General features: G+C 43.2%; 1 protein-coding gene across 2 annotated transcripts; it reads left to right on the forward strand.

Annotated features, from left to right (window-relative positions):
- The first annotated feature begins 15,507 nt into the window (after positions 1-15,507).
- On the forward strand, positions 15,508-18,233 carry IL20 (interleukin 20). Of its 2 annotated transcripts, XM_003930433.3 has the most exons (5): positions 15,508-15,666; positions 15,960-16,025; positions 16,157-16,309; positions 17,057-17,131; positions 18,156-18,233. In XM_003930433.3, the coding sequence occupies exons 1-5, from the start codon at positions 15,508-15,510 to the stop codon at positions 18,231-18,233; spliced, it is 531 nt and encodes a 176-aa protein (XP_003930482.2). The 2 variants fall into 2 exon arrangements, with proteins under 2 accessions (XP_003930482.2, XP_010339315.2); XM_010341013.2 differs by lacking the exon at positions 17,057-17,131.
- The last annotated feature ends 2,179 nt before the right edge of the window (positions 18,234-20,412 follow it).

Raw genomic sequence — 20,412 nt, forward strand, 5'->3', positions numbered from 1 at the left:
TGACAAGGAGCCTGTGTAGTGATCCAGGGATGAACATCCCCTATGCGGTTTGCTGTGGGAGACAGCCCACCTTGAAGGGGAAGGAGATGGGGAAGGCACCTATGTTTATCCAAATGAGAAATCTCCCTGCGAATTTGGAATTCTCTTCTCTGGGGTTGGGGAGAACCTGGGTTTGGGCCGATCTCGCCGTCTAGCTGAAAGTCCCATCTGCTGGCCTCAGGCTGTCTGATCCCACTTGAAAATATTCAAAAAGTCTACTGTGGTATTTATAATAAACTCTGTCTGCTGAAAGGGCCTGCAGGCCATCCCGGGAGAAAGGACTGCCCCCTCTCTAATTTATTGTGAAGTCATATAGTCCATGTCTGTGATGTGAGCCGAGTGATATCTTGTAGTACACATTGTACTGACTGTTTTTTCTGAATAAAGTCCATATTTTACCTATGAGTGGAAGCGTCTTTACATTCAAGGATAGTCAGTCAAGGAATCAGAAATGGAGATGATTAGAAATGAAAAGGGCCTTAAAGAACAGCAGGGAAGGTGAGTCCTAGAGGAGGATAAGCGTATACCCAGGGCCTCAAAGCAAGTTAATGCGGAAAAGGGTTCCAACTGGTGCCTCTAAATTCTCCGGCCAGCACCCTTTCCTCCACATAAAGATCTGGAAGACAGGATGGATGCCTCTCTCACTGACTTCCCCACATCCCTCCATTTCTTTTTTTTTTTCTTTTTTTCTTTTTTCAGGCAGAGTCTAGCTCTGTCATCCAGGCTGGAGTACAGTGGCATGATCTTGGCTCACAGCAGCCTCCACCTCATGGGTTCAAGTGAATTCTCCTGCCTCCGCTTCCCAAGTAGCTGGGATTACAGGCTTGCACCACCATGTCTCGCTGTTTTTTTGTATTTTTGGTAGCAATGGGGTTTCACCATGTTGGCCAGGCTGGTCTTGAACTCCTGATCTCAAATCATCTGCCTGCCTCAGCCTCTCAAAGTGCTTGGATTACAGGCGTGAGCCACCATGGCCGGCCTCTGTTATTTCTTTCTTACTACTCTCAACCTAAATCCATCTTCCCTGACCCCAACCCATCCTCCAGGGGTGAATGCATTGGGCTGCGTGCGGAAAGGATGTTCCTGACAGAGGGATGGTTGTCAGGTGACAAAGCTGAACAAGAAGTACAAGTAAGTAGAGAGGCTATGGGTAGAGGCCAAAAAGGGCACCAACATCTAGATGGACACTGCATAGATGATTCAGAGCACAAATGTGCGCCTTTAATAACAACAGTAACAAGTGACATTTACTGGGCATCTGCCATGTGCCAGGTCCTGAGATAATTACTTTACATGCACTATCTGGGGTCAGTATTCATACTGTCACTGGATGGCTGAAGCAAGCTTTTTATTATTATTATTATTATTATTATTATTCCTGAGAAATAGGTTTCATACCACATGCTTTAACGGAAAGAACAGACCTCTGAAGTCCAGCCAGCCTGGTTCTAGTCCTACGTGACTTTGAACAAAATACTTAACGTTTCTAAGTCTCAGTGTCCTCTACTGTAAAGTGGAGATATTAACATCAGTCTTGATGTGTTGCTGTGAGCATTGAGTGAGGTAAAACGTCTCTCATTACCTCAGCAGGGTGGGAGACAGCATGGCGCAATGTAAAGACTGCCGATTCAGGGGCCACGTTCTGGTTGTAAGGCTTAATCTGCCAGGAACTGCCCAGGGCAGGTCAGTACTTTGGTTTCTTTGGTCCTTAGTTGTTGGTAGTGTGGACACTGACCCTTCTCTTCTACCTGCTCTATATGAGTGTTTATTTATTTTTGGAGATTGGGTCTCACTCTGTCACCCTGGTTGGAGCACACTGGCATGATCATAGCTCACTTCAGTCTAAAACTCCTGGGCTCAATCAGTCTTCTTGGCTTCCCAAAGTGCTGGGATTACAGGCATGAGCCACCACACTTGGCCTCTATATGATCATTTAAAAGCTGGAGTCATTACGAGAGTTTTGATAGCCCTAATATCTGACACACACCCCTCCTGGCTCTGTTTCCCTCCTGCTCCTTCCCCAGACTCACTCTGACCCAGGCACACTGGTGTGCTCCGTGTTTCTCAAACATACCAGGCGTGTTCTCACCATACAGCCTTTGCACTTTGCATACATGCACACTCATAAACTGAGGTAGGGTTAAAAAATAAAACAAGCCCACCACACATTATGCGTTAATGGGGTTCATAGGCTATTAGGAAGCAAGGTTGTTTGCTGAGGGCTCAACCTTTCCAAAGTGATTTTGGACAGGCACCCACCCTTAGCAGGCTGGGTGATGGCAGGATGATGGCATTTACAGCATTTTTGATCTTTCATCACTGCCCTGGGATGTGCTTCCCCCGGACACCTGCATGGCTTGCACCTCCATGTCTTTCAGACCTTTACTTCAAAGGTCTCCTATTGGAGGATAGACCCCCATTTCCACCTTCAGCACACGCTGTACCCCTTTCCTGTTTATCTAGCATCCTATTTTGTTTATTAGCTGTTTCTTCACTGGAATGTAAGCCTCATGAGTGTAGGGATGATTTGGTTTGTTCACTGCCTGACACTTAACAGGTGTTAAATTCACAATTCACCCAGATTATTTATTCAAGAAATGTGAACAACAATAAACATATGTATAGTGCTTCCTATACACCAGCTGATAGTCTAAGAAATATACTTCATGTAATATAACATAAACATATATACATTTTCATTCTCACCATGACCCTATTTTAGGGTTTTTAGAATGAAGTAAAATGAAAAAGGCCACCTCATTGGTTGTTAGCCGTATAGATAATTAAACCCTAAGAAGGAAACCAGGCACAGAGAGGTTAAGTAACTTACCCTAGGCCACACATTGCATCAATAGAAGAGTTGAACTTCCAATCCAGGCAGAACATTCCAGAATGAACTATAATGTCCACAACAATGTCCACCTGTTGAGTTCATCATGTGCCAGGGACCAAGCTGTGGCTCCTCCTTTACTCCTCATGATAGTTCTCTAAGGTAAGATTATAAAGTGAAGAAGATTAGTGAGGTTCGACAATACACCTAAGGCCATGCCTCTAGTTGTGGAACTGAGATTCACACTCAGGGTGTCCTACTCCAAAGCCTGAACTCTCCATGATGGTGGTTTGTGGCTTGTGTGTCTTGCCTATGTCACAAGAAGCCCACAAAAGCCCACCAGTAAAGAAAGTGCTTTACTGGCATAATAATCTGCATCTGCAGGAAATATTGTTATTATCAATGATGGTAGAAGTACAGTAGGAGAGAAGGAGAAGGAGAAAGAGAATTGAAGAGCTCGCCGTCTCCGAAATGGCTGGCATCTTGCCTGAAACTCTCCTAGGTCTCCTGCCTGCTTCCTTTCCTCATCTATCTGTCCTTTCTCTTTCTTCAGACTTGAAGAATGTGGCCCACTGCTTTTTGAGTTCACAGTAGGTCTGACATAGTGTTGTGTGTGTGTGTGTGTGTGTGTGTGTGTGTGTGTGTGTGTATGTTTTCTTCACAGAGCTGGTGCTTGAGAAATACATTCTAAGAAACCAAAAGTAACGGTTGTCTCCCAAACCATACTGAGCCCTCTGTCAGCCCCTAGTAGATACCCTTACAAAATCTAGAGCTCACTTCCACTGCTAAGGAGTAAGGGGAGGGAACCCATGTCACACTCTGGGGCCATGACAGGCACTTTACACATAGGACCTCATTCAAGCCACAGAGGAAGCCAAGGAGGCTGGAGTTCTTATCCCCACAGGGTCAGTGAAGGCATCTTAGGCTCAGGGAGGTGGGGGAGCTTGCCCAAGTCCACATAGCTATGGGATGGCAGAACCAGAAAATGAATCCAGGCCCTATCTTCCTGGCTTTGGTGCCCTCTCCTCTTGCTGCTGTGGGAGTTCATTTTATCCTGGACAAGACTCTATAACCTGGGGCCCAGCTTACTAAGGTGAATGCCATCAATGCAGATAATTAAGCCCAGATGCACAAAAAAGGGTTTGGACTAGTTACCCACAAGCCTCTGAAGTTACATAGAAATGTACAGACCAACACAGAGCAAAGGAGCAGAGGCCAACTTTTGAGTGTGTCACGCAATGTTCCTGGACCAGCTGAAGCCTGGGCTCCTCCTGGGAATGCTCTATCCTCCTTGCATCTTCCAGAGCAAGTTGTTGACAGCCACACATGCTCATACTGCTGAAACTCCATACTGCTTATATTACTTATACAGCTCATACTGCCGAAACTTCATACTGCTGAAACAGGCACTGAAGAGGTAGGAAACACAGTCTTGAATCACTGATATCACCCCTCCCCCACCCCCAGCAGTGGCAGTGTAGTGCAGAGAGCACTTTTGTGTGCTGGGGAGAGGGAGAGTGCAGCAATTGTGAGATGTTGAAATCAGTGCTGTCCTTGTTATAGGAGAAAGCAAAACTGGAACACATTCAGCTGATGTAAGTACTCTGTCCTTCGTCTGTCACAGTACTCATCAGTGTAGGACTCTTCCCTTGACTCTATGCAGACTCCTGCTTTGTTTAGCACTGATTGTCATGCCAAGAACAACCACCCCTGGCACATAAGATGCACTCAATACTCAGCAGTCATAAGCAATGTCTGACTAAGGGTGACAGGACAAAGCAATTATTCCTGGAGGTAGGTCCACAGCAGGGGACAGAATATCACATTTGGCCAAGGTCTTTGGGAGAAGATAAATTATTAAAAATTGCTATAGGCTCAAGTTACATGTTTTTGTTTGTTTGTTTGTGTTTGTTTCTTAAGTATTAAGTGAGATAAGGCATTCTAAAGATAGAGTGCTCTCTCTCTCTCTCTCCCTTTTTTTTTCTCTCTCTCTCGATGGAGTCTCACTCTGTCACCCAGGCTGGGGTGCAGTGGTATGATCTTGGCTCACTGCAACCTCCACCTCCGAGTTCAGGTGATTCTCCTGCCTCAACCTCCCATGTAGTTGGAACTATAGGCATGTGCCACCACACCCGGCAATTTTTGAATTTTTTTAGTAGAGATGGGGTTTCGCCATGTTGGCCAGGTTGGTCTCGAACTCCTGACCTCAGGTGATCTGCCCACCTCGGCCTCCCAAAGTGCTGAGACTACACATGTGAGCCACAACAGGTGGCTTGAGATAGAGCATTCTCCAGAGCAGCAGTCTCCAACCTTTTTGGCCCCAGTGACTGGTTTTGTGGAAGACAATTTTTCCACCTGGTCGGGGTGGGGCAGGCAGATGGTTTTGAGATGAAACTGTTCCACCTCAGAACATCAGGCATTAGTTAGATTCTCATAAGTGCAACCTAGATGCCTCACATGTGCAGTTCACTGGGGTTCACACTCCTATGAGAATCTAATGCCACCGCCGATCTGACAGGTGGCAGAGTTTAGGCAGTAATGCTTGCTGGCCTGCAACTCACCTCCTCCTGTGGCCTGGTTCTTAACAGTCACCAACTGGTACTGGTCCATGGCCCGGGGGTTGGGAACCCCTGCACTAGAGCATTCTAGAGATGTCTATATACTTCGCATTCTGTTTCTGAAAGACATTAAATCAGTTCGGTTTCAGAGCTTTGCCACAGAACCACCTTCAGTGAAGATTTGAGTGCTGTAAATGAGGCAGGATCCAGGCACCAGGTCCTGTGAAGGAACCATCATGGGAGTGGAAGTGGGTTCAGAATCCAGCTTTCATATCAGGAGATAAGTACGAGTCAGCACACTGAAGTCTGAAGGCCTCTGCTGATCACTACCCTAGACACTGTAAGAGCATCTGTGCCTCAATTTCCTTATTTGGAAAATGAAGAGAATAAGCACATATACTTCATGGGGTTGCAAGAGAATTAAAGGAACTAGTATTTCATGAAGTACATAATGCCTGGCGCACAGTACACGCTACAAACAAACAACAAAAGAGCCTGTGGACACTTTCTAGTGCATCTCAGCTCACCCCCAGCACAGGCTTAGCTTCTCAAGACCTGTAACTACTCTCCCAGGGCAGAAAGCAGTCTCCCCCTTGCTCCTTCCTCTCAACCTCCGCTCCTGGTTGTGTTCCTTGGGACTCAGAATGCTTTCCCAGTTCTTGACAAGTCAGAGATATCTCAGTATCCATTTCCTATCTCCAGTTTCTGAGTTCTGAGGGCACAGCTACTTTGTAAATGGCTGCACTCAGTACATAAATATTTATTGAGTGAATGAATGAATGAATGAATACATTCATGAAGCAAAGGCAGAGCCCACTTGGAGGAAGCCTGTGGCTTTGTCATTAGTTTCAGAACCTCTCAGCCTTCCTCTTAATCCTCTACTTGGATCATCTGCCTCCGTTTCATGTCCTTGATTTTTAGCTCCATGGCAAAGGAGTCAGTTTTCTGTCAGGCCTTCTTGCCTTTCCTTTCTCTTTCCCCCCTAATTATTGTCTTGTGGTTCATTAACTTCACATCCTGAAGCTTGAGGATGAGTGTCTCCCACTCAACTGGGCTGGCCAGAGCTCTGGGTATCTTGCTAATCGGGGTCCTTCCCACCTAGGAGTGGTGCAGTCCCAAGCCTGCAGGCTAGAGGGCATCACCTGCTCCGATAAGGCCAGTAGCAGCAGAAGCAGCACCTTCTCACTCGTTCCGGAGGTTCTCAGCTTGCTCAAGCCAGCTGCCCTATGAGTTGGGAGAAAGAACTCAAGACTCTATCTCTTCTTCCTCACCTCCTCAATGCCTCCAAAATGCTCCTTACACTTAGCTCAAGAAGAGCAATTTGTAAGTCTAGATGAGATGCTCCTGAGACAGAGTGCAGGTGGGGTCCTTCTGGTACCACTAGGTAGCTAGAAATGGTGTCTAATGTCAAAGTTGTTGGATAAGTAGAGAGCTCAGTCTCTCTGCAGGAAACCAGTGAACAAAAACGTACTTTGAAAACCGGAAGTTTGAGAACAGCCTGGGCAACATAGCGAGACACTTCATTATAAAAATAAAAAATTAGCCAGGCACGGTGGTAAATACCTGTAGTCCTAGCTACTAAGGAGGCTAAGATGGGAGGGTTACTTAAACCCAGGGATTTGAGGTTACAGTGGGCTACGACCACACCATTGCATTCCAGCCTGGATGACAAAGCAAGACCCTGTCTCTATATGACTCTTTAAGAACAACAACAAAAAAGACTGCTTTGAATTTGAAGTTAGGGAAACACATCAGTAAGCAAGTCAGTTGACCTATTGTGATATATGACGTTGGCTTAGATTCTGAGATTCTATTGCCAAAGGAAGATAGTCACTGATTCTTAGAACGTCTCAGAGTGTAGTTTCTCAAGTTCATGCTCACAGTTCATTGCAATTCGGCCATTTTTTTTTCAACTTTCTTTAAAACCTGCTCTTGAACCCCATCCGACATCTGTGGGTCACCATCCCTGAGGTACAGGAGATAGAAGTGCTTTCTGGTCTCAGGAATTTTGTTCCAGCTCTTCTTGCCGGAAGGAGTAAGGGTTCTTCTGACCCTGCCACATTCTCCGTTCCCAAAGCTCACAAACCCATTAGTCTGTCAGGGTCTTGCTCAAACCAGACTTTCTCCAAGAAATCTCCTCAGATATCCTCCTTGTCCCTCAGAATCTCAGCGCCTTTCTCCTCTCCTCACCCAAATGCCTGTTATGAACATGGACTCTGAATTTTTTTAGGAATGTCCTGATAACAAAAATCCTTCCCACCATCCCCCTTATACTGCCTCATTTTTCTCACACTCTGTGTCACAACTGGGGAGTTGTGGTCACCATGCCCACAGGTATAACAGCAAGGCTTCTTAACCTTTTGTATGCCATGGATTCTTTTGGCATGCCAGTGAAGCTTATCAACAGTACTCAGGATAATATTTCTAAAAGCACAAAATAAAATAAATAGGATGATAAAGGAAACGGGTAATAGTAAAATACAGCCATCAAAATGTGGCAATGACAAATAGATAATATATATGTACTTTTTTATTAATGCATTAATGCATGATCTAGCAGTAGGCCTAAAAACCAGACATTTCTAAGTGATAATGACTGTAAGTGATATTTTGAGATACCTGAAACCACTGTAATGTGATACAAAACTATTTGTGATTTCCATCAGTGACAAAGTCATGGGTACTGCTAATACTATTGTGGTTTGTTGTTGCCTATCCTTATAATTGAAGAAAATGCTGAATTTCAATTAGGGGTTAGCAAAAAGAAGAGCTGTATTTGCTTCCCATCTGTCTTCTCCCAGGTTAAGAACTCCTGCACTAGAGGGTCTGCTCCCTTCATGACGCTATGAAGTCCCATGAAGGGGAATCCCCAGAGACAGCATCTTTTCCACTTTGGTGGCCCTTCGGTCAATCCAGCTCAGTGCTCACACATAGGAGACTTTCCATGCCTGTCTGTGAAATTAAAAGGAAAAGAACTGGCCAGGCGTGGTGGCTCACGCCTGTAATCCCAGGACTTTGGGAGGCTGAGGTGGGCAAATTGTTTGAGCCTATGAGTTCGAGACCAGTCTGGGCAACATGGTCAAACCTTCCTTGCTTCTAATAAAAACACAAAAATTAGTTGGGCATGGTGGTATACGCCTGTAATCCCAGCTAGTTGGGAGGCTGAGGCATGAGAATTGCTTAAACACGGGAGGTGGAGGTTGCATGAGCCACGATCATGTCACCGCACTCCAGCCTGGGTGACAGAGTGAGACTCAGTATCGAAATATAAATTAATAAAATAAAAGGAAAAAAAACCTGGTGCATCCCTATTTTCTCAGGTGAAGAAACTGTTAAGTCTTTGTCTGGATTTTTGTTCCCAATTCCAGTTCTAGAGGAGGAAATAAATGCCCAGTGTCTCTTGCTCTGCAGGCAGGGGGCAAGAGGAGTTAACGAACTTTGGGGATCCAGCTGTCAGAGGAAGTCTCAGGAGAGAGCCTAGAAACAAGTTGAGCTGGTTAAACAGAGTGTGATGAAAAAACGCAGGAAAGGGAAATGACGTCACTCATGCTGGCAGCTTTGAGGACAGGGAACTGAAAATGTACACTTTGGATAATCAGCTGCCCCGCCCATCCCACCCTGCTGTCTCCCAGGAAGGTAGCTGGAACTGCTCCCAGCACTACCAGCCTGGGAGTGGCAAGGGCCTTCACCTGCCCACCTTGTGAACTGAGCAGAATGGAAGGCCCGTGTGCTTCCCTGCAAAGTGATGCAACTGGGCAGGAAGCTCAGATGTCAGCCACTGTGACGTCCTAGACAGGGAAAACCCTGAGCTGCAAACTCAGGTCTTGCTTTGGATAAAAAAGGAGTGGCTGGATTTTCTTCTTGGTGTCTAGAAAATTGTTTCCTGCCCAAAAATGGCTTGGTTAGGAAGCTGAGTTTGTTTCCTAAGAAGGGATTTTTCTTCTTTTCCTTCTGCCTGGCTTACCTTTACAATGCTACTGGCACTGATTATAGTCTGACTCCCAGGTTTGGAACCCCACTTTCTCAAGCTGACTTGATGTGTCCATGAAATGTACCCCTGGCTTCTCTAACACAGTTGCACGCCCCATCTGTTCCATCTGAGCGCTAGCAAGGTGCCAAGCACTTGCTGCCCCTGAAGATCCCATTGTTCATGCACAGCTATTCCCACATCTCTCCCCTACTATAAGAGTCTTCAGTGGCCCTATGGCCTTAAGGGGGAAAAGTCAAGAATTACAGTTAAAAGCCAAGTTGAAAGGGGCTTAATAAATCATTTAATTTATTTTCCCATAATTTACAGATAAGGAACAGAGGTGATTTTTCCCAATACCACACAATGGGGTGAGGGAAAGCTGGAGCTAGAACTTAAGTTTCTAGAATCTCAGGTCAAATTCATATCATGGTATTCTTGGTCATTGATATTATAGCCATATTTCCAACTTGATTCTCCACGGCTCCTTCCCATGAAAGCGAGCTTTAGCTCAACCAATCTATTTGCCAGCCTCAAGTACCTTGTGGGTTTTTCTGTCCTCTCATTTCTATCCTGAATGTCCTTTTTCCAACTTCACCTTCCTCTCTACCCCTCCCCAGCATCTTTGCTCATTTAAATTCTGCCCACCCCTCAAGTTTCAGCTCAAGGTCTCCTAAGTGATAGCACCCTCCTTTGGGCTCCTTGGCACTTAACTTTCTGTGTACTCAGTAGTATTGATCTTGGTTCTGCAAGCACCCCTCTTATCCCCCAGCAAGGCTGTAGGCAGGTAGTGCTTAGAGACCTGCTTGGGCATCTCTGTAATCCTCACAGCATTCAGCGCAGTGTCTTGCACAGAGTAGGCATTTAATAAATATTTATTGAAAGAATGGCTTTTAAGATCTATCAGACACAAGAATGATAAAAATGATCTTATGTATTTATAGGTTTATATAAATATGCATATATATATATATATATATATATATATATACATATATATATATATATATATAACTCCTGCCAACTAGGTGAGCCAGACAGGTGAGGTAGGTGTTATCTCCATCTTATTAATGAAACTCTGAATGCCTGAAAGGTGTAGGAACTAGCCTTGAGCCACTCTGAAAATTGGTGAGGAAGTAAGTATTAGGATGGGTCTCCTGGCTGTTAGTCCCATGTGATCTTCAGTGCTAATACCCTCTACTTCCTTTCCACTGAAGACTCATTTCTTCTAACAGAATTATGAGGTGGGAAAAGCTTTCTTCTCAGTTTTATTTTTAAGAAAAGCTATTTAGTATAGGAGTTTCTCATGAATTAAGAATGTCATGTAGTGGAACGAACATTTGCTGAATACAACTTTAGGGTCTGCCTTTTACCAGCTGAATGACCTTGGGCAAATTACTTAACCTTTTTGAACTATGGTTTCCCCATTTATACAATGAAGGAATTAGACTTGTTGTACTTAAAATTATTTCTTGTTCTAACAGTCCAGGAGGAATAGTCTACAATTAGAGAAGGAAATTATTGCCATTGAGGTAGAATTACTTTTTTGAGAAAATCTGTGGACCTCCCCAGTACTTACTGGAGAAGATGTGTGTCAGAGGAGCCCCAGGGTTCCCTCATAAGTTAAATCATAGAGCTCAAGCTTTAGAATATAGCAGAAAGAAAAAACATCTCTGTAATCTCATAGCATTCAGCATGGTGTCTTGCACAGAGTAGGCATTTAATAAATATTTATTGAAAGAATGGCTTTTAAGATCTATCAGACACAAGAATGATAAAAATGATCTTGTGTGTTTATAGGTTTATATAAATATGCACATATACATATATATACATATAACTCCTGCCAACAGTGAGAAATCAATATATTCATTCCATAGTCATCCAGTGTCCACTGAGCACCTACCAGAGCCATTGGGTGTTGAGACCAAGCAAGAAGATGAACAAGGAGCTCACAGATTCATCATGTAGAGACATGCAACTGAAAAATTGTAATTGACTGTGATAAATACAAAAAGTTATATAGAAGGTAAAGTTAAGGTGAAAAGGTGGGAGGAATCAGTTTCATGTTGGGAAACAGAGGTGGAAAGAGAGATTAGGGTGAGGCAGGAGAAGTTTTGAAGAGGAGATGAAGTAAGTTGGTATCTGTACAGAATGTGATATGAAATGTGGTCAGTGAATTTTAAAAGAATAAAGTCTTCTGAACTGGGCGTGGGATCACAGCTGTAATCCCAACAATTTGGGAGGCTGAGGAGGGTGGATTGTTTGAGCCCAAGAGTTCGGGGCCAGCCTGGGCAACAGGGTGAAACCTCCATCTCTGCAAAATATACAAAAAAAATTAGCCAAGCATGGCGGCACACATTGTAGTCCCAACTACTTGGGTGGCTGAGATGGGAGGACCCCTTGAACCCAGTAGGTGGAAATTGCAGAAATTGCAGAAATTTCAGTGAGCTGTGATTGCACCACTGCACTCCAGCCTGGGTGACAGAGAGGGACCCTGAATTAAAAACAACTAAAAAAAAAAAAAAAACAATAAAGTATTTTGAGATAGGAAAAGGGGAGACTTGATTATTAAAATAGAATTGGGATTCTGTGTGAATACTAAATTTAATTAATCATTACGGGTAACTTAAAACAATGCAACTGTGTTCTTCTTGGTTAATGAAAAGGAATTGAATTATGTGACTGGTTTATACAAACCTAGATTTCCTGAAAATCTTGATTTCAACTATTCTCATCAGACCACATATTCCAATTTTACTTTAAGCACACTTATGGATGATCATGAGAAATGGTTGACTTGGCACCAATGATGGAAAAATAGGCATGAGCTCAAATATTTTAAGAGCTATCAAGATGAGATGTTTGTACATATGCTCAACATTTATCAAGCATTATAATAATAAGTCATGGTCCTCATTTTCAGGAAACTTTAAGAAGATATCAAAAGACGTTGAAAAGAACATTCTGATCCAAAAGGTAGAAGCAGAAAGAGTCACTGAATATCAGAACAGAAAAAGACCTTACACATTCTTTAATCTGTTTCTCTCATTTTTACAGATTTGTAAACTGAGATCCAGAAAGACACAGTCATATTCCAAAGTCATTCTGTACACTGTGGCATCTTTGGACTCAAATATAAGACTTCAGAATTTTAGATATTACATTTTTAAAGAGTTGAAAAAGGACATGTGATAGTCTCTACCACCTTTATAATTTCCAAAGCGTTGTCTGTAATTCATCCCAGGTTCTTTGAATTTAATTTTGTCTGGAAGCATGGTCCTACACGATGGACTACAGCCAGCCTAAAAAAATTTTCCAGTGTCATTAGGGAGAAAAGACCGAGCTTCATGAAACAGGGCAACAGTAGATGCTTTCATGCCAAAGAAAACTCTGCTATTGGAAGTCAAAGAAGGGAGGGATTGGTGTAGCCCAGAGTAGTTCAGGAATAAAGGATTTGGGTCTCCTCTTTAATGTTAACTGGAGGCAAGGAAAGATGGCTATGTTAGAGAGCAATGGCAGGGATAGCAAGGGCTGAGGAGAAACAGCAGGAATGAACCCAGAGTTTGGGGTTGTGGAGAGACTTGGTTAAGGGCAACTGGGTTTAGAGGAGAGCGCAAGAGCATCCCCTGGAATTCTCTTCCAGTTCAGTAATTCAGATCTTCTCTATTCTATCATTTTACCAAGCAGGAAGGTGGAGCTGGAAGGAGGCACACCCTTTATCCACAGCTGTAACCAGTAATCCCCTCAGGCAGTGCTTCTTCCAGGAGGAAGGTGTTGGGGTAATCCGGCCTGCAATTAAGCTGCTATAGCCCTTGAGGAAGTGCAATGCCACCAGAGAAATTCCAAGGAAGTTCCAGCCCTCACCTGCCTGAGCTCACTTCCTTCATGTGACATGTATATATAGATATAAATAATGGGAAGCCTTTCAACTTGAGACAGACTCCTAGGAGACCAGAAGCAGCAGCCCTTCCTGAGCTCAGGTAAGAGACCTTACCCTCTACTGACACTGCTCACATTGTTCTGGGGATCGGCCAACTTCTCCCAATCATTTACCTGGATACCTTCAAGGTCACATCTAAAGGACCCTCTTCCATGAAGACAAGATCTCTTTGAGGACAAATAATCATCATGCTTATCTTTGTACTTCAGTATCCAGCACAGCATTCAAGACAGTGGGTGCTCATTAAATGCTTATCAAATTGTTAGTTCAAGACAACTAACATCAATCTCTACTTAAAATGAACTGATCACTTACTCTGTGCTAAGTGTATACATTACAGACTATTTTATTTAAATGTCAAAACAATTTCTGGGTTAAGCTTAATTATCACCATTTTTTGGGTTAAGAAAATGAAACTCAGAGGTGAGTTGACTTGTCCAAGATCACATAGAAGTGGGGTGGCCAACTCATTCCGGTTTACCTGTAGCTCTTCCAGCTTTAAAACTGAAATTCCTGTATCTTGGGAACCACCTGTCACCTCCCACCTTGGTCCTGGGTAAACTGGAATGACCCACATAAATGGGAACCAGTAAAGCAAAGATTTATTTGGACCCAGTTCTCTTGTCTCCAAACCCAGTGTGCTCTCTGATTCTTTTGGATTTGGTTTGCTTTTTTCCTTTTCCTACATTTGCTAGTCTCTCGAGCGGTCACAAATATAAAAAATGTCTAGCATATTGCCTGGCACATAGGAAAAATTCAGCAAGTGATAATGATTATCAGTGCTGTGCCAAGCTATGGAGCCAGCCATATATATATGTATGTATATCTATATCTATATATGTATATATATATGTGTGTGTGTATATATATATATATATATATGTCTTTATACATTTTATAAAAATTTATTATAATTTTGCTGTCCTGATTTTAAGGGAAAGAAACTCATCAATAATATTTTCATCATATACTTTTGAGAAACAAGCTTAACCATTAAGAATGAAACATGAAAACATATGAGTAGCAGTACGTATTCTCCCTTTTGCTTCAATATGGCTCAGCATGGCACTATCGAATTTTGTCTTTATTTAAAATTGTGATATTTTGTTTGTCGCAAACTTTTAAATTCATTTTGATATTACATTAAAATAGTTTTTGTCTTGACGACTGAGGTTTCTTAGTGCTCCCTTAAATTTTGCGCTCCAAATGAGTGCCTCAATTGTTTTACCCTAACCCTAGCCTACTATCATTTTATCTTAAAACTGAGCAAACACCCTAAACTGTTCTCTCACTGAGGAGCCTCACTCAAGAAGAAATGAGTTCCATCATTGCCTTTCTTCTCTGACTTTTGGGACCATTTGCTTGGCCTAGGGCCTGAGTTGCAGGGCCAGGAAAATGTACTCTCCAATCTGCCCACGAATGCCTGACTACAGTCGTCCTGCAGAGGGCGCCATGGAGTCCCAGACGCTTCAGTGTTAGGTGGAATCGGGCTGATTGCCCATCACATCTTGCCTTTCCCTGGCAGTAGGCTTGTTATGAAATCATTGACTTTCTATTTGCCTCTAGGGCTTAAGTGAATCTGTTATCCTCAAATAAACTATCTGATCTCAGACAAATGCCAAACAAAGCTCAGTTCCTTTGCCCTGTGGGTGGCCATAAAATCCAGACAATTTCCCTCCAGGTGTTTTTGATGGCGCACCCACAGTTTTTGTGAGATTCCTTTTCTCCCCAGTTCCCCTGTGGGTCTGAGGAAACAGAAGGATGAGCTACATTGGCATTCTGGAAGGGAAGGCTATATGCGTCAATTCCCCAAAACAAGTTTTGACATTTCCCCTGAAATGTCATCCTCTGTCTAGTCACTGCAATTGCCTGCTGTTCCAGGCCTTACCTGAGGGGCACTGACAGCAGAGCCAGGATGGGGACAGAATAAAGAAGCCACAACCTGTGGCACCCACTTGCACTCAAACCCTGAACTCAGACCTGAAAGCTTCTCTTCACGGGAGGCTCGGCAGTTTTTCTTAGTAAGTTATGTGATGAGCCACACTGTCTGAGGCCAATGAAGGCTGTTTGGTTTTCCCCCCGTGGACACCTGGAAGAGAGGGGAAATCAGTAAGTCATGCTCTTTTCTTTGAATTCCTAGCTCCTGTGGTCTCCAGATTTCAGCCATAAGATGAAAGCCTCTGGTCTTGCCTTCAGCCTTCTTTCTGCTGCATTTTATCTCCTCTGGACTCCTTCCACTGGACTGAAGACACTCCATTTGGGAAAGTGTGTGATCGCCACAAACCTTCAGGAAATACGAAATGGATTTTCTGAGATACGGGGCAGTGTGGTACGTAGGCGGGTATCTACCTCTTCTGGATGCCTCTTCTCTCCCCTCCTCGTCTGTTTCTCTTTCCTGGCAGTCCTGGCAGTGTGATCATGAAAAGAGACAGGCTGGGGACTCCTTACTCTGGGGATGTATTCCCAAGAAATATCTGTAGTTCATATATATAAAATGTTTTGGGAAAGGACACCTCCCAAAACATTTGGTCCTTAGCAGGGCGGGGATGAGAGGTCTTGATATTGAAGACCCTGGCAGCAGTCACTGACCCATCCTTGCTTGTTTTGTCTTCCTCTGTTTAGCAAGCCAAAGATGGAAACATTGATGTCAGAATCTTAAGGAGGACTGAGTCCTTACAAGACACAAAGGTATGTGCTTGGCCCAGACAAACTCGGGGAGTAGGTGTAGAGTGGGAGCATCTCCATCACCCTGGTCTTGTCTCTGCTCTCCCCTCTCCCCTCACCGACATGCCTTTTTTTTTTTTTCTTCTTTTTTGCAGCCTGCAGATCGGTGCTGCCTCCTGCGCCATTTGCTAAGACTCTACCTGGACAGAGTATTTAAGGACTACCAGACTCCTGACCATCATACTCTCCGGAAGATCAGCAGCCTCGCCAATTCCTTTCTTACCATCAAGAAGGACCTCCAGCTCTGTGTGAGTGTGGGTCTTGGGTAATAGGATGCATCTTAGCACATAGTTTCAGTGGCTTAGCAAGCAAACTCTCGTTCCTACCCCCATTTAATGGTTGGAGAAACTGAGTCCAAAAGTTCTAATAATCTGTGTTGAGACATGTTACTAGGTAATAAGAACTCAGTTTTATTAACTTTTGGGTATATGCTCTAGGCAAAAAGTACTTTGCAAAGTCTTAAGAACTATAAGGTGCTAACTATTTGATATTAATGTTAACTCTGTTATCTTTGAAATTATACTTTTTCTGTAGGTGAGGTATCCTACATTAATGCATCCTCTGTCTAGGTAGTCAGTTAATAGACCATTGAACTTGACCTCAGAATATGGTCTGAATAGGACCTAGGAATTCAATTCTTTCTTTCCCCCCTCATGGGGGCTCAAAGAGCTCTGGGATAGAGCTCCTAGACTGAAGCTGGGGGCTGCGGAGAGGCCAGCTGGAGTACAGGGATGGCAAATGCCTCCAGCACTGCCGACCTACTTCTCAAAAAGAAGGAATGAGTTCCATGTTTCAGCTTAAAAGGTGGCTTTCTCTCCTAGCAGATGACGAACTTAATGATTCCAAATGGGAGGTCTGAAATAACTTTTGTAGGGGACTAAGGATTCTCAGGGTTGTGGGTGAAAGAGTAGAATTTCCAACTGCTTCATGTCAATGGTAAGGGCAAAACAATCAGAATCTGTAATAAAATCTATTGTTCTTTGGGTCCTTTTCAGCATGCCCACATGACATGCCATTGTGGGGAGGGAGCAACGAAGAAATACAGCCAGATTCTGAGTCACTTTGAAGAGGTATATGTAATTTTGGCATCCATTGGGATGGGTGTGTTTTAAGAACTGAGATCATAGGTGGGTGGGATACATATTCAGGCTGTTAGAAATCCTGTAGCCTTCAGGTTCATAGCCCTCTAAAATCATGAGGTTAAAGCCCTTCCTTTAACCCAGGAGACACCCATCCAGGCTCTAGAAGAGTGCTCTCTCTGGGTGATGCTCTGGAAATGGAAAAAATGGCCACAACTCCATCAAGTCGCTAGAGACATCTAGATCTTTTAGCTGCACAAACCAGAGGCAATAGTTTTTCAATGTTCACACATTGTACATACCTTTGAAAACACACAATTTCACACACACCCATGCCATTCAGTTTCTCACCTTCACACCTTCTTGTGTCTGCCAGGAAAGCCTGGAGTTCACTCCTCACTGACTAAATCTTACTCATCCTTTAAAGATTCAGCCTGGGCATCACTTTCAGGACGGTGCTGGCTGCTTCTCTCAAAGTTAGATGCCTCCCATATCATCCTGTGGGAACTTCATCCCTTTATTCACCACACTACATTTTAGTTGCCTGCTTTTGCCAATATCCTCATGCAACTGTGGATAGGGATTGTGCCATTCACCTCTGTATCCCTAGCCATCAGCCAGGTGATTGGCACAATCAGTTCAATTGATGTGTGCATGGTGGGCAACCCCTACACACACACACACACACACACACACACACACACACACACACACACGTTTCTTAAAGAAAACAGCTTGATTGCTTTGATCTCTGTGATTCAAGAGTCTTAGGTTACAGTTTTACTTCTGCTACCCCCTTGCACCTCAGTGTCTGTACATTAGACCAGGGTGATGAACTCAATGATTTCCCCTCCTTGTGTGAGATCTTGTGTTTCTATAACTTCTTAAGTGCTTCATTTTGAAAAGAATGCTCTGCTCACAAGTGTCAGTAGACCTATCCATAAGAGAGAGGATTAACCCTGGAGCAAATGTTGTCTCATGAGTTGCTAACCAGATGGGTATGTGTCTCTTTCAGCTTGAGCCTCAGGCAGCAGTTGTGAAGGCTTTGGGAGAACTAGACATTCTTCTGCAATGGATGGAGGAGACAGAATAGGAGGAAAGTGATGCTGCTGCTAAGAGTACTCGAGGCCAAGAGCTCTAGTCCTCACTACCTGCAGAGGCATGACCCCAAACCACCATCTGTTTACCATATTATTAGTGCTGGTCACAGTGTGTTTTATTTATTTATTATTTGTTTCCTTCTGTGATTGTCTTTATACATTCCCAACCTTAATTGAGAACATATTTGTATAAGATTTTTGTAATATCTTTCTACTATTGGATTATATTTGGATATATATTGGATATATATATTTATATATAGTTAATATATTTATTTATTTTTCTATTTAATGTATTTATTTTTGTACTGGACATAAGACCTTAAAAAATTCACGGATTATATTTATAGCCTGACTAGAGCAGGTGATGTATTTTTATACAGTAAAAAAAACCTTGTATGTTCTAGAGGATTGGCTGGGGGGTTATTCATTTGCATTCGATTAAGGACAAATTTACTCACTGCCAGTGATGAAATGTGGAAGAAGAAGTTTTGATGTGGACTTGCATATCTACCTTACGATTACTGACCATTCCCAGTAGATTCTCCAACCTTATAATTGTGTATCTTCCAGCCAGGAATCCTGCATGGCCAGCATGTATTTCTACAAATAAAGTTTTCTTTGCATAACATTTGCTTGGAGTTTGCAAATGTTTCAGGAGCAGAGACCATGTTGAGAATAAGCTTGAATCTCATTTTGCCCCAGGCCTTCCTTCTCCTTTGAGGAAGATGTAGGAACCTGGACATTTTTTCTCCTGCAGAATTCATCCCCAGCTCTACCTCCTAATTCACACAGCTCTGACCCCACAACTACCCTCCACTCAAAGGGACTGTGACAGAGTGAGGGGCTTCAGCCATCTCTGTGCTCACCTCATTGGCTTGGAAGACTGTCCTTTCTGTACCCTGTTTTCTTTCTCACCCCATACTCTTGCAACACAAATTACAATGTTCATGAGGTTCTATTATAAAGGCTAAAAACACACAGGTGCAAAGTATAGGTCTAGCGTTGCCCGGGAGGTGTATGAGCCCTCTTTTGAGCACCTTCCATTTTGGATTCTGTCCAGCCTCAGAGTTTAGGTTGTTACCAGATCAAGTCTTTATCTTTGTGTCCAATTATTAAGCCAGTGTTTTCCTTCCAGGCTCCCTTCAGGCTGACTGTCCCTGGACCCTGAGGAGCCAGAGTTCTGGCCTGACCTAGTTCCTTCCTTCTTCCTCCACCTCACTCTGAAGTGTACCCCCAGTTTAGTTGCTTAGTTTTCTCAGTCTCAGAAACAAGTTTCAGGCTGATTCCCTAGCTCGTGAAGAGAACCCTCCTTACCGCTTTAATTTCTGCTCCCTGTTTTTAGCCCAGGACTTGATGTAGTTTCAATGACTTTCGCTTTTAATAACTCTCATTATACAAGTAACAATTGCCAAATAGAAAAAAAAATTAGAAAAAAAAAACAGATAAATATAAAGAAGAAAATTAAAATCACCCATAATCCCACCACCTGCAGACAACCACTTTTAAACATTTATGCTTATTTTTTCCAGATCTTTTTTGATGGGTTCAAATCACGACTTAGCTCTCATTACCTGAGTGATTTGACAGGGCAAAACTGAATTTTATTTGGGCTTAGTTTCTTCCTTTGGGAAACAGAAAGGTAATACCTGCTTTACAGGCTGATGGAAACAATGGTCTTTTACGTTCCTCTGATTTTTTCCCTTGCTTTTGTAAGTTCATACCCCCCATTATTGTTGCCCATTTTCTATCAGGTTTTTACCTCTTATCACCCTTTTTCTATCAGATTTTTCAGTTGCATGTTTCCTGATTCTCTCTGACCAATCTGATAAAAAACTTGACTTCAACTCTCAAGAAGTAGAGTTAAGAGGTCAACTGCATGGAACTCAGTGCTAAAATTAAAATAATCACCTCCAAGAAATGCTACATGGCAAGGAGGAAGCTGGTTTCATCTGCTAAGGATGTAGTGAGTGTCTCCCAGACGGCCCTGAGTTTGACCGCAGGGCCGAAGACACAGCTCCTCTATTTGCTTCTTAGGAAGCAGTTTTTTTGTTTGTTTGTTTGTTTTTGTTTTTGTTTTTGTTTTTGTTTAGACAGGACTTGCTCTACTGCCCATGCTGGTCTTGAACTCCTGGACTCAAGCAATCCTCTCACCTCAACCTCCCTAGTACC

The sequence above is a fragment of the Saimiri boliviensis genome, chromosome 14 (genome assembly GCF_048565385.1).
Source record: "Saimiri boliviensis isolate mSaiBol1 chromosome 14, mSaiBol1.pri, whole genome shotgun sequence".
NCBI classification, from domain to species: Eukaryota; Metazoa; Chordata; class Mammalia; order Primates; family Cebidae; genus Saimiri; species Saimiri boliviensis.

What these genes read in the sequence shown, in the direction of transcription:
- IL20 (XM_003930433.3), top strand. Translation starts at nt 15,508, where the DNA reads ATGAAAGCCTCTGGTCTTGCCTTCAGCCTTCTTTCTGCTGCATTTTAT. An exon ending in CTGAGATACGGGGCAGTGTG is followed by an intron (nt 15,667 to 15,959) that starts GTACGTAGGCGG and finishes TCCTCTGTTTAG; the next exon opens with CAAGCCAAAGATGGAAACAT. An exon ending in AGTCCTTACAAGACACAAAG is followed by an intron (nt 16,026 to 16,156) that starts GTATGTGCTTGG and finishes TCTTTTTTGCAG; the next exon opens with CCTGCAGATCGGTGCTGCCT.